Genomic DNA, 12,234 nt, shown 5'->3' with positions numbered 1-12,234 from the left:
TGTTGTCAACTTAGTCAAAAGCCATTCCCTTTATCTTCTGCGCCAGTAGCTTGAGCAGAAATTGATCGTGCTTTAATTGTTTCTTTAAATAAAGAGAGTTGTAAAACTGATATCGATTATTTTAGCCCTTCTAAGACTTTTCTGCGATCAGCGTAAAAATCTTCCCTTAAAGAAAAAACCTTTTATTACTTTAAAAAAAACTGGCTTATTTGAATGATCATAATGAGAGAAACGGTTTTGTGTATTATGAAAATCATATTTCAAAGTCATCAATTTCTTATCAAAACATCTGCGCATTTGATGAAGATACAAAATAGTCCGCAAAAACCTTTGCTGTTACAGGTTATTCAAAAAGAGGGCCAAGAATCTCTAGTATGATAAAGTAGCCCCTTGATTCATTCTTTACCTCCATAGTGGTATCAAGAGTCATAACATGGATAAAAGAGTCAACGCTAACTTGTGTCTAATGTTAAAATAGAGAGGAGTGTTGTCTTAACCTAAATATTGTATCATATGCAAAAGCAAAATGATTTTACTGCAAGTCATCTTAAATGCTTACCAGATCACAATCGCACTCGTATTCTTCTTGCGAATGTGATAAACGCTCAGAAAACATGTTTTGACATAAATAACAATGGTTTGCGTGATGAAGAATAGACATTCTAAAACATCTCTTTTTAGTAAGCTTACATGTTCATTTATAATGAGTCAAATTTCATGGAAAGGCTAAAAAGGTATTTTCTGTTCAAGAAAAACAGTTTTGAGTAATACTTCATAGTGAGCGTGTCATTTCCAAGTATGACCGCTAAGTTGCTATACCTAAGTTGGTGCTCTTGCTTTTTTTTACAGTTTGATTAAGAATCATTAGTACATGAGCCTTTAAAGTTCTGTATAAAGCTTTCTTTAGCGGATTCAACGCTCAATTTGAGGATTGTAATGTATACTGTCAATTAGTTATGTACTTGATTTGTCATTAAAAAACCATTTTCTGCTCTGAAGTGTAGTGATCACTAAAAATCTCCAATTACACACTTTCGAAAAACAAATCTCAATGATAAATTTTTTAAAGCATTGACTGTGGGCAGTTTAAACAGCAATTATTTTAGTTTAATCAAAACCATGTTACACCAAGCGAATGATTTTCTGTGACTTGATTTTGCAAAAAGAGAGATCATTACGTTTCGCAGCCTGAAAAAGAATTTTCCTTTACTCTTTTTTACCACACATAATGGGAGCTTTAGTAAGCAACTAACAAAGAAAAAAAGCGCGATTTAAAGTAAAATACTGAATGAATTTTTATCTTTTATAGCAAATCACTGTTAAGACACTTCAACAAAAGCAATTCAAACTCGATGTTGACAGTTCTGACACTGTAAATCATTTGTATAAAAGATCTTTTTTTTTTTTTCATATTCTAAAAAACTATTCAACTATAGATCCTTTCTGTAAAAGAAAAGATTCAAGAATCTCAAGGACATGCCGTTGCTCAACAAAAACTTATTTTTTCTGGTAAATAAGACCTATACATAAATTTATCAAAAATTCCATACTTAATTTTTTCATGCATAGGTAAAATTCTCGTTGATGATAAAAAGGTTGAGGATTACAACATTACCGAAAAGGATTTTTTAGTAGTTATGGTTGCTAAGGTGATTTTACAGTGGATTTACTTAAAATGAATTTTGTTGATATAACGGGTGTATTTATTAGGCAAAGGCTACTCCCGCTTCTTCCAGTGCTGCTGCTAGTAGTGCTTCTACGCCAAAAGAATCTGCTACACAAGAAAAACCTGCTGAGACTGCTCCTAAACCTGCTGAGACTGCTGCTGCCGCTACTACTCCTAGCAACATTGCTAGTCCTGCTTCTGAACCTCCTGCTAGTACGCCTGCTGCTCCAACAGAAACTACAACCACTGCTACTCCCGCAGACACCTTTTCTCAATTAGGTAAAATTTAAAAAAAACAATATCTGAATTCGTTATATTGACCATTTGTAAATGTAGTTACTGGCTCTCAATTGGAAAGTGTTGTTGAAAACATGATGTCTATGGGTTTTGAACGTGCTCAATGCGAGCGTGCTCTTCGTGCCAGCTTCAACAATCCTGACAGAGCTGTAGAATACCTCTTTAATGTAATACATACTTTAACAAAAGAAGAATCCCTATTGATTTTGCATTTTAGGGTATTCCTGAGCATATATTGAACGAAATGAATGCTGCACAACAGCAACCTGAAGTACAACAAGATACCAATACTCAAAGTCCTACAACTCCTAATGCCAATGATGCCAGTAAATATTATAAGAACTATACATCAAAATACTAATGTTTTATACAGATGCATCCATGAACTTATTTGCTGCTGCTCAACAGCATGCTCAACAACAACAGCAACAACAGCAACAGGAACAAAACCAAAATTTAAATGCTAGCCTTGCTAACTTTAGAAACACACCTCACTTTCAACAAATTCGCCAGTTAGTTCAAACCAACCCTGCCTTGCTTCAACCTTTGCTTCAATCCATTGGTCAAAGCAACCCTGAATTGATTAGAGCTATCAATGCCGATCCTAATGCATTTTTACAAGCATTTTTGGAAGGTGCTGAAGGTGAAGAAGGAGCCATGGGACCAGAAACAACTACTATTCAAGTAACTCCAGAAGAAAGGGATGCCATTGATAGAGTAAGAAATACAAACTGATAAATAATGAATCTAATTTTGTGTTAGTTGGCTGCACTAGGATTTGATAAAGCTGTTGCTGCTGAAGCATATTTTGCTTGTGACAAGAATGAAGGTAATTATAATTAAACCTTTTTATGTCATAGTAATAATGTGTTGTAAATAGAATTGGCTGCAAACTACTTGTTTGAGCATGGATATGATGATTTCGAATAAGTTTTTGTGCATAATAAATTTTTAACATAAAAGAGAGAGATTTCTACACGATCAGATACATGAAATAAATTACTGTACTTTCTGCTTTGCGAATAGTAATTTACTATATTTGACAATAAAAAGAAAAGACATGTAATGATTATTTTCATTAAAGCATTTCTATTATCCCCTTCATTTATGACTGCAATAGAATAAGCATTTTTAATTGGCCATTTTCCACATTTGATTTTATTCCGAACAAAAAAAGGCTAAAGCTTTGTTATCCCCACAAATCAGTCACATTCAAAAACTTTTTTTTTTCGTTTTTCTTTATTTCTCACCCTTCTTCACTTTTTTTTGGCCCCTCATGGATCAGCAAGCAGGTAATAAAAAATAATTTTTTTTTTAAATTTCTCTATTTGACAACTTTTGTTTAGTTGAAATAAAGAACAAGAAAGTGACAGCACCCACTCCACAAAACACACCTATTAATGCTGCTCCTATAAGTTCACAGTCCATTCCCACTGTGCCTTCTATCTCTGAAGAAATTGAGACTATCAGCACTCCAGGTAAAAATAATTTTTTTTTACATGAGAATATATGTTTGATTTTTTTGATTTATACATTAGGCGCTTCTGCTTCAAATAATCCCGCTCTTTTCAGTATGCTCCAAGGAAAGTTAGGTAATCTTGTGAATGAGCCTCTTCCTGCTAGTGTTCAACGTCGTGTCAACGGTCTTAAGTACCTTCAATCAAAACACACTGAGCTTGAAGGCGAATTCCAAAAGGAAATCTTGGCTTTAGAAAAGAAATATTTGGAATTATATCGTCCCTTATATAATAAGCGTGCTGAAGTCATCTCTGGAAAGTATGAACCTACTGAAGAGGAAGTTACCGCTGGTGCCAAAGTAGATGAAGAAAGTGACGCAGAAGAAGAAGAGGAAGAAGAAGAAACAAAAGAAAATGATGAAAAAGATGTGGCAGGCATTCCTGAATTCTGGTTGACTGCTTTAAAAACACACCCTCAAATTGGAGAAATCATTACAGATGATGATTGTGAAGCTTTGAAACACTTGGTTGACATTCATTTAAGTTATCTTGAACAACCTGGTTTCAAGCTTGACTTTGAGTTTACTGAAAACGACTTTTTCACAAACAAAGTGCTTAGCAAGACTTATTATTACCAAGACAACATGAGCGGTGGCGACTATGTGTACGATCATGCTGAGGGCTGTGAGATCAACTGGAAAGAGGGTAAAGATTTGACGGTTACTATAGAAACCAAGAAGCAACGTCACAAGGGAACCAATAAAACTCGTGTCGTTAAGCGCACAGTTCCTGCTGAATCATTCTTTAACTTCTTTAACCCCCCTGTTCTTCCTGAAGATGATGAAGAATTAGATGAAGAAGAAGCCGAAGGTTTAGACGCCAAATTAGAAGCTGATTATGAAATGGGTAAGAAACACAAAGGTCTACAGATTGAGGACAATCTAAAAACGTGTCTTTGTTTATAGGTGAAGAATTTAAAGAAAAGATTATTCCTCATGCTGTTGATTTCTTTACTGGAAAAGCCCTTGAATATGAAGATTATGAAGATGGTTCTGATTTTGACGAGGTATACTTTTATACAAATGTGCAACAAAACATTAGGTTTCTTATTTTTTGGTATTTAGGATGATTTCCTTAGTGATGACCTCGATGAAGATGAAGATGATGAGGATGATGATGACGACGATGATGATGATGTAGTAAGTTAAACATTGAATTTTCTCAAATTCCTTTCCTTATCTAACATGATCTCTTCTCTGATAGAAGCCTTCTAAAGGTGAAAATGCCCCTGAATGCAAGCAATCTTAATTTTTATAAATATTTTTTAATCATAAAATACAAAAATATAAAAACAAAAATTTGTATATTATTACTCATTGAGCCTCATTAGCAGTGTAATCGTTCCTTTTTTTTAATCTTGCTCCAATTTTCTGGAAAATGTTTTTTGCCTACAAATTGTGTATTAGTAAACAAAGCTATGTATGACCAATTCCAATACTAAAGCCCAGTAATATTCCCTTTTGAGTCAATCTTTAAGATGATTTTGTTCATGCTTAGTAGTTAGCGTAACAGAGAAAAAAAAAACAAAAAGATGGATTCTGGAACATATTTAGTAATCAAGTCTTTTTTGAAAAAACTTTGCTCTCTTCTGTACTTGGCTTAATAAAAGTAGTGTATTACTTGTATATGAAATAGGAATATTATATCTTGGCGGGCAGCCTTAATTATTTTTTACAGCTAGATTTCGTAAATAACTTGTATGATTATTATTTTGTGTTTGCAATCAAATGGCATTTATAAGCTTTCCAGATACGAACATCCGTTGTTCTTTATTTCTTTGATACTAATAAACAATCCATTGCATCTTTTTTAATTTGAAAAGTCAATATATTAGTTTTAACTATTACATAAAACGAAGAGGCTTATTTGGATTTAGCAGTAAATGTTCATCATGAAGGTCTAATTTATGAAACCTTATTTGATGCTCAAGTACATGTTAGCTTACCTTTCATCAGAATCAATAAAGCTTTTTGCCGCATTTTCCAATTTATAACCTTTTTTATTTGCTCGTTACAGCAGATAAAGTAGGGGGAGATATAAAAAGATTTTCTAGCTTCACAATTACAAAAAATGAGACGTCTCTTAGTTGCACATTGATGAAATATGTAAAAGAATATGTACAAAAAATAATGGATAAAAGCCAAGAAAAATGGAGCATTATCTTTGTGTACAGATACAAGAAGAAATCAAATATAAAGAGGACTAATTTAAAGATAGCGCGCCTAATTAGCTGGAATGGACATTATTCTGAGATAAATTGCCATCATCAATCATTGTTTCTACATTCAATTAAAAAATGATAATTTCTACATCTGTTCTCTGTATGTCCTTTTTTAAGTTAAACCTTTGGCAAAACTATGTTTCTTATAAAAAGTTAATATTTGCATTATTATAACTTACAGCAATAAAACCAGATATATAGTGATTAGACTCTAAATATCTATTTTGCTTTGTTTTTAACCACTGAAATTATTTAAGATAGAGTAAGGAATTACAATGCTGATAGAGTATATAATGAGTCTATTAAACTAAATAAAAAATTAAAAGATTATAATATTTCAAATATATTTTATTGAATCAAATGTAATCCTCTTTGATTAAATGATTACATATAGAGTGTATATTACTGTACAAATCAATTTTCTTTTCTTTTCTTTTTCAAAGATCATCATAAGTTGTCAAGACTCTAGAAGCCACAGGGTTTATAGGATGCTTTTCCTCTAATGATTTGGGTAACGGTCGACTTTTATCGTCGTTATCCTTTGCCATCAACCCATCCTCGTCTTGCCAAGGAATATTACCAAATCCCACTTTATTTCTTTCAGGTATCTTTGCTCGATTTACTTAAAAACAAATGTATAAGCAAAGAAACGATTGGCTTTAAACAATTATTTTACCTTTAATTTGTCTAGTACCAAGCAATACACCATGCATACTCTTTATTGCTGCCAGCGCTGCTTCCTTTTTCTCATATGTTGCAAATGCATAACTGTTTATCACGTATTAGCACATAAGTATATGCAACTCATATAGCAACTTACTCTTTTCCTTCTACCATTCGAACATCTTCAAGTGTACCGAAACGAGAAAACACGTCTTCTAATTGCTCTATTGTTACATCTTCAAGGTCGCCAATGTATATCTTGTTGGAATAGAATTCTGTATCAAGATATTGTGCTGCTTCAGAATAGGGCTATACATAATAAATCAGATCTTTTTTATTAAACACAAGTTACAATACTTACATCTCTACTGTTTGAATGGTGATGGTGACGATGATGACCGTGATAATGCGATGACCTGTAACCATGTTGTCGACTACTACTGCGTTTGCTTCTACGATCATAATCACTGTCCGAATCATCAGAGTAACGTCTATGATGGGATCTTTTAGGTGATAGAGATGAAGAAGAGGATCTTCGTCGACGGCGCTTGGCATGATATCTATCTTCCCGTCTGTGAGTCTCACGATCGCTATCTGATCTCTCATTGTAATCTTTATCTTCTGTGCGTTCACTCTTGAATTTCTCTCTGCGACGCTTTACTCTGCCAAATTCGTCTAATTCTTCTTCGTCGCTTTCGGAAAATACGGATCTATAAGAAAAATGGCCTTGTTAAATGGTTTAAAAAGGACAATAATATTTTTTTTTCTATGAACCTTCTTCGGTCTTCGGTCAAGGGATTTTTTCTTCTATCAGACTTTTTTCAATGAAATACACAAAGAAGAAAACTTTTAAAAACTGAGGTATTTAAAGTTTAATTTTAATCATTACTTACTGAATCCTCGTTTGACATTATGCAATATAAGTACGGAACAAACTGAAGAATTTTTTTTTTCTGGAGAAGAAAAAAAAAAAAAAAAAAAAAAAAAAAAGGACGAAATGTGATTGGATAATATGTGACAGTTCGCTCGATATAAAAAGCCAATTAAACAAATTCACTGATGAAATTAGTGCATTAACGTGTACTTTACCAAAATTCATATGTCGTTTTCTTTTTTTAATCAAGAGAAAAAGGGCGTGATAAATGATTTCTATATAAATGACTTTATTTAATATAGTTTTACATTTCTTCAAGGTCATCATCACTCATCAATATATCCTCTTCAGGAAAGTCACCTATAGTTATCTTTGTTGGGCGAACAAAGCCACCATAGTTTTTCGGACAAGTGAAATAACGCTCTCCTTGAACACTGCCATCATTTTTACCAAGAGGTTCATCGTATTGAACTCCAACCCAAAGCCCAGGCTGGAATTTAGTTTCACCGATATAACGCACAGTACCCAATCTCTTTATTGATTGATCATCTCCTGTTACTTCACATCGGTCTCCGATCTTCATATTCTTTATTGCCTCCTTGTATGATAATTCAATGGCTTCTTCTTTTGCTGCTGCTTCATCTGAAAATCTTCCAAGCTTATTGCGTTCTTTAAATGCTCTTACAGTGTCTAACAGCATTGTTATAAGTATTTTTGACTAGTCATATTACTTTTATTTACCTGATCTTTTTTGGTATTCATCCTCTGTCAATTCAAACTTCTCTACAAGTGAGACATCTGTATATTGATTTCTAATACGATGAGGATTGGTATCTTTCACATGTAGTCTCATATAATCTTCAACGGGATATGCTCCCAGCATTTTGTCTTCATCATCCAATGAACCCAGTAGATTATTTCCTTGATATAATTCAATCAATTGTGTTGAGGAAGGTATACCTGTAATGGGTTCAAGTTTATACTATATACACGTGTTGGTGATCAAATGATTAGAATTGGATTGAAGCTTACCTTGAGTTGAGAGATGGTCAAACCTTTATCAAAACGTCTTTCAGTACTGACTTTTTCTTCTGAAGTATCAACAAATAAGATAACAATGGACATTTTGGATGAAGAGAATAATATAAAAAGGCACGTCAAAATATTGGGAAGGTTTAGTAAACTTTAATTACAAGCTTGGAAGATTATAAATAGCGATAAGGACTCCGACACCAGCTTGATTGGCCAGAAAAGTGACCAAGTTTTTCTAGCAAATCGTAATACTGTAAGCAAAGCGGTTTCTTTACAAAACAATATGCTATCTACTGCCTTGACATGCAGCACCGCCTGCAGATACTGAAGACTACAACTGATTACTTATTTTTCCTTCTCAATAAGCTACCTAATCGCAAACTGTGCTCCTGTCATACAAAACTATTTTAGATATCCAGATGGCCCATAATCTGCACTATCTTGCAGGAACTTGACTAACTATATCATCAAGTGGAGCTATCAACACCAACAAATCCTGGGAAGCAACTGCTTGAATGTTTACCTAGATCCTTACAAATATATATATAACACTTGTTTCATTATCCTCTCAGCCACAGCATTTTTACGAAAAGTCTAAATGACCAACGATAAATGTTAGCCACAAATATTTGAAAACAGCCGTAATATTTTCAGGATAATAATAGAGAATGAGCTTTTTCATATTTTCCTCATAACACGTTTTGATAAAAACCACAGATAATATGAACATTAACAATATCATCAACATTAGTGATGCTTTGAAGTATTGTAGTATCTGGCATATCATACTAGTATATTAAGCAGTAATTCTTTTTGTTATTAGAACTTTTCGTGCGATTCTTTTATCAGCGGTGGCAAATACATTATAAAAGTAGTTGACAATTGCATTAGTGCTTGTTCCTGTCCGGATACTGCTAAGCTTTGCAAGCATATCTTCCTGACAAGTCGTATTACACGAATTCCTTTCTCATTGTGCTTTTCCTTGTTTGAGCCACTTTCTGATGACTTGCCAGATGTTGAATACAGCTGCGATATTGATGAAGCAGAAAACCTTCGTCTTGCTGAATATCTTGAAAATATTCAGAAATATCACAACTCGTCTAACAGCATCTATCAGCAGAAAATGAGCAAGATCAAGTCTGGTATGCGTATGCATACATTGAGTAAAATGGAAGACGCCATGAAGAGATCTGTTGCCAATATCAATGATGTTGATTAGAGCTCTGTTTCTCTTCCTCCTAGACAAAGATAACAATTTTTTTTTTCATATAATATTATTAAATAAAACTTCAAAAATTTCATCTCTCAAGTATCAATTAGAATATTTTAATTTTTTTTTTTCCCTGTGGCTAGCATTTATCGTTGGCCATTTAGATTTATTCGCATTTTTACCATCGATTCCAGAGAGGTCTTTAGCTACTTTTATCGCCCAGAACTGACTAGGGCAAAGAACGATGGAATAAAACATCATGTGCCCAATTTGGCTTTATATTTTATTAATGAATATAAATTTCTTTAAGCGTAAGCAAATCGGTTAAATTTCGTCGACATCACTAAAAGTCTGCTTGATTCTTTGTGGTGACCAACTCAGTAAACACTTGGTGGATTCTCCAAGACGCTACAATAATTGCAGCCAAGTCATCTCCCTTAGTGATCTCTCCAATCAAGGGCATGCGATCAATACGTGGTTTCTTGGGCCCCGAGCTCTAGCGAAAGAAGTGTTATCTAAGCAGCCTGTCTTCCATTATTTAATATTGGACAATTTATTTCTGTAGGCGACTGGTATACTACGTTATCTGACGATTGCTAAAACTACTTCAGTTTAAAAGGGGTTGCTATGTATTATTCAAGATAAGTACTAAGGATTTTTAGCGGGGCTTTTTCAGTTGTTAGCTAGTATTACTTTTGCTAGCGCATCATTGCCTGACGTTATCTATTTGTTCTAGATATGAAAGAAGATCATTTTAAATGAATTGATCTCATGCTTAAGATAAAATATATATAATATGATGTCACTAAATATGGGACAACAATCATCCATAATAGAATATATATTGATTATAAAATCTCTGAGGAAAGCCAATATCAAGTTGAACAAATGGAAGATGGAAAAGTCATGACGAATGAGGAGCTCTCAGAACGAGGAAATATGTTGATCCTTCTATCCAATCGAAAAAGGACAGAGAAATTAAATTGGGCGTTTGAAGACAAATTTAGCACAATCGTAATTTAGCAGTGCATGTAAACTTAAAATAATCTTTTAAAAAAATAAAGGCTATGCTATAAGATACAAAAACTAAAACAGGCAACTAATATAAAATGTAAATTGTAAATTCCTTACCGAATACTCCCAAAAAAGACTCTTGGTTGTCAGCTGTTGAGAATGGTCCATGAAGTGAATGTCTTTGTTTTTACTCTTACCATCCGCAGCAGGTTTCTTGTCGTCAGGGTTGGCCCCAAGAGTGACAGTTGTAATAATATTGGTGACCTTCATGCTCCATGAACGTTTGATATTCAAACCGACAGTTTAGGACATACAGTAACAAGTAAGTTTATATTTGAAAAGGAGGCAACAAAGATTGGAACAAGTAATAGTTACAGGACTTTTATATACTTCATTTGCTACATTTTTCTTATCAGATGATTCAATACCATATCAGATAAATATTGTATTTGAAATAATTTGAGTAATTTAGTGAAAACATTATATAAAAATATGAGAAAAAAGGATATAACTTTAATTCAATAAAAGCAAAAATTTGGTAAAAAAACCTATCTGTAAAATATAACAAATAATATTAAACCTTGGCCAACTATCCACATCAGCAAAATACCATAACTTGAGATCCTTTAATTGTATGTTCCAATTCAATATTCTTTGAAGCTTGCAAGAGAGGCATCAAATCGGCAAAGCATTCATCTGATTCTTTAAATGTGATCTTTTGCGGTGTCTCACAGTCATTTCCGATATCTTCCCACAGTCGTTTGATGGAAAATGAAGAGAAGGAGTAATCAGAAGCAGCCTTGTTGATCAACCTTCTCTTTAAATCTATGTACATATCCAAAGATAGCTACCGAATTTCGTCCGATAAAAGCCCAAATCAGAAATCCATGACATTCACTTGATACAACTCTAAATAAACAATACAGAATAGAATTAGGTAAAGTACTTGCAAGTCACTGTAAAAGAATGATACATATTGAGAATTGTTTGGTAATAACAGATTTCGCACAGATAGAGAATACAGGATCTAATAGCCTAGAAACAGTAGCTACTATGTTCCTATAATCAGATTCGCCTTGAAATTTAAATTAAAACGAATACTAGCCACTGATTAAAAAAGCAGAAAGACCATTGCCATTTTGAAAATTGTTTTGGAGCTGAGCAAAACTGTCTCTAGTAAAAATATATAAAAATAGGGGTGTTAATAGATACTGTCAATAAGCTAATAAGCAATGAAAATAAGCTTTCGCCAAGTAAAATTAGATATGTATGCCACGATCAAGTGTAAAATCTCTACAAGGAAAACCCTATTCAGTCACGGCTATACGACAACATAGGCTTTGAGACAAACTGCCTTTTTATTGAGGAAAATGTTTTCAACCTTTATGTTAGCCGTAAGAGACTGGTCAAACCTGTGACAACTGAGACTTTGAAAAGAAAAAGAAAAAAAGCTGACACATAATTAAGGAGATAAAGGCATGCAAAATGAATGATTAGAGTTGTAGTAACAGACAAAAAGCAAGGAGGAGGTTATTAATGTCTATATAACATTTTACTATCAACAAGATAATTTGCATACAATTTTATTCAAATAAGCAATGCAAAATGAGAAAATACCTTTAAAGAATATACAAAAATAAAAAAATTTACAGGACAACATATTGAAGTTAGAAGGACAAAAAATTGTTTGATTTAACATAAGGATTTTATAATTCTGCAAATATTTTCAACCAAAGATTC

The 12,234-nt window shown here is 33.2% G+C and overlaps 6 protein-coding genes across 6 annotated transcripts; 3 read left to right on the top strand and 3 right to left on the bottom strand.

Moving 5' to 3' along the window:
• Positions 1-1,228: 1,228 nt before the first annotated feature.
• On the top strand, positions 1,229-2,893 carry RO3G_09037 (UV excision repair protein Rad23; the record flags this gene model as incomplete). Its single annotated transcript, XM_067663622.1, has 10 exons — positions 1,229-1,240; positions 1,310-1,372; positions 1,437-1,509; positions 1,570-1,649; positions 1,711-1,945; positions 2,003-2,130; positions 2,181-2,289; positions 2,337-2,680; positions 2,726-2,792; positions 2,844-2,893. The coding sequence occupies 10 exons, from the start codon at positions 1,229-1,231 to the stop codon at positions 2,891-2,893; spliced, it is 1,161 nt and encodes a 386-aa protein (XP_067519723.1).
• Positions 2,894-3,239: 346 nt separating this feature from the next.
• Positions 3,240-4,728, top strand: RO3G_09036 (uncharacterized protein; the record flags this gene model as incomplete). Its single annotated transcript, XM_067663621.1, has 6 exons — positions 3,240-3,255; positions 3,310-3,441; positions 3,502-4,326; positions 4,386-4,486; positions 4,545-4,619; positions 4,684-4,728. 6 exons carry the CDS (start codon positions 3,240-3,242, stop codon positions 4,726-4,728), a joined length of 1,194 nt encoding a protein of 397 aa, XP_067519722.1.
• A 1,410-nt stretch (positions 4,729-6,138) lies between these two features.
• Positions 6,139-7,275, bottom strand: RO3G_09035 (uncharacterized protein; the record flags this gene model as incomplete). The annotated part of the gene is made up of 5 exons (XM_067663620.1): positions 6,139-6,323; positions 6,378-6,469; positions 6,522-6,673; positions 6,726-7,090; positions 7,254-7,275. 5 exons carry the CDS (start codon positions 7,273-7,275, stop codon positions 6,139-6,141), a joined length of 816 nt encoding a protein of 271 aa, XP_067519721.1.
• Positions 7,276-7,542: 267 nt separating this feature from the next.
• On the bottom strand, positions 7,543-8,363 carry RO3G_09034 (uncharacterized protein; the record flags this gene model as incomplete). The annotated part of the gene is made up of 3 exons (XM_067663619.1): positions 7,543-7,928; positions 7,980-8,220; positions 8,271-8,363. The coding sequence occupies 3 exons, from the start codon at positions 8,361-8,363 to the stop codon at positions 7,543-7,545; spliced, it is 720 nt and encodes a 239-aa protein (XP_067519720.1).
• A 629-nt stretch (positions 8,364-8,992) lies between these two features.
• On the top strand, positions 8,993-9,489 carry RO3G_09033 (uncharacterized protein; the record flags this gene model as incomplete). The annotated part of the gene is made up of 2 exons (XM_067663618.1): positions 8,993-9,033; positions 9,162-9,489. 2 exons carry the CDS (start codon positions 8,993-8,995, stop codon positions 9,487-9,489), a joined length of 369 nt encoding a protein of 122 aa, XP_067519719.1.
• Positions 9,490-11,092: 1,603 nt separating this feature from the next.
• Positions 11,093-11,329, bottom strand: RO3G_09032 (uncharacterized protein; the record flags this gene model as incomplete). Its single annotated transcript, XM_067663617.1, has 1 exon — positions 11,093-11,329. The coding sequence occupies one exon, from the start codon at positions 11,327-11,329 to the stop codon at positions 11,093-11,095; it is 237 nt and encodes a 78-aa protein (XP_067519718.1).
• Between the last annotated feature and the right edge of the window lie 905 nt (positions 11,330-12,234).

The sequence above is a fragment of the Rhizopus delemar genome, genomic scaffold, assembly GCF_000149305.1.
Source record: "Rhizopus delemar RA 99-880 supercont3.6 genomic scaffold, whole genome shotgun sequence".
Lineage (NCBI taxonomy): Eukaryota > Fungi > Mucoromycota > Mucoromycetes > Mucorales > Rhizopodaceae > Rhizopus > Rhizopus delemar.
The sequence above is the reverse complement of the archived record's forward strand: the minus strand, read 5'-3'. Positions and strand labels throughout refer to the sequence as shown.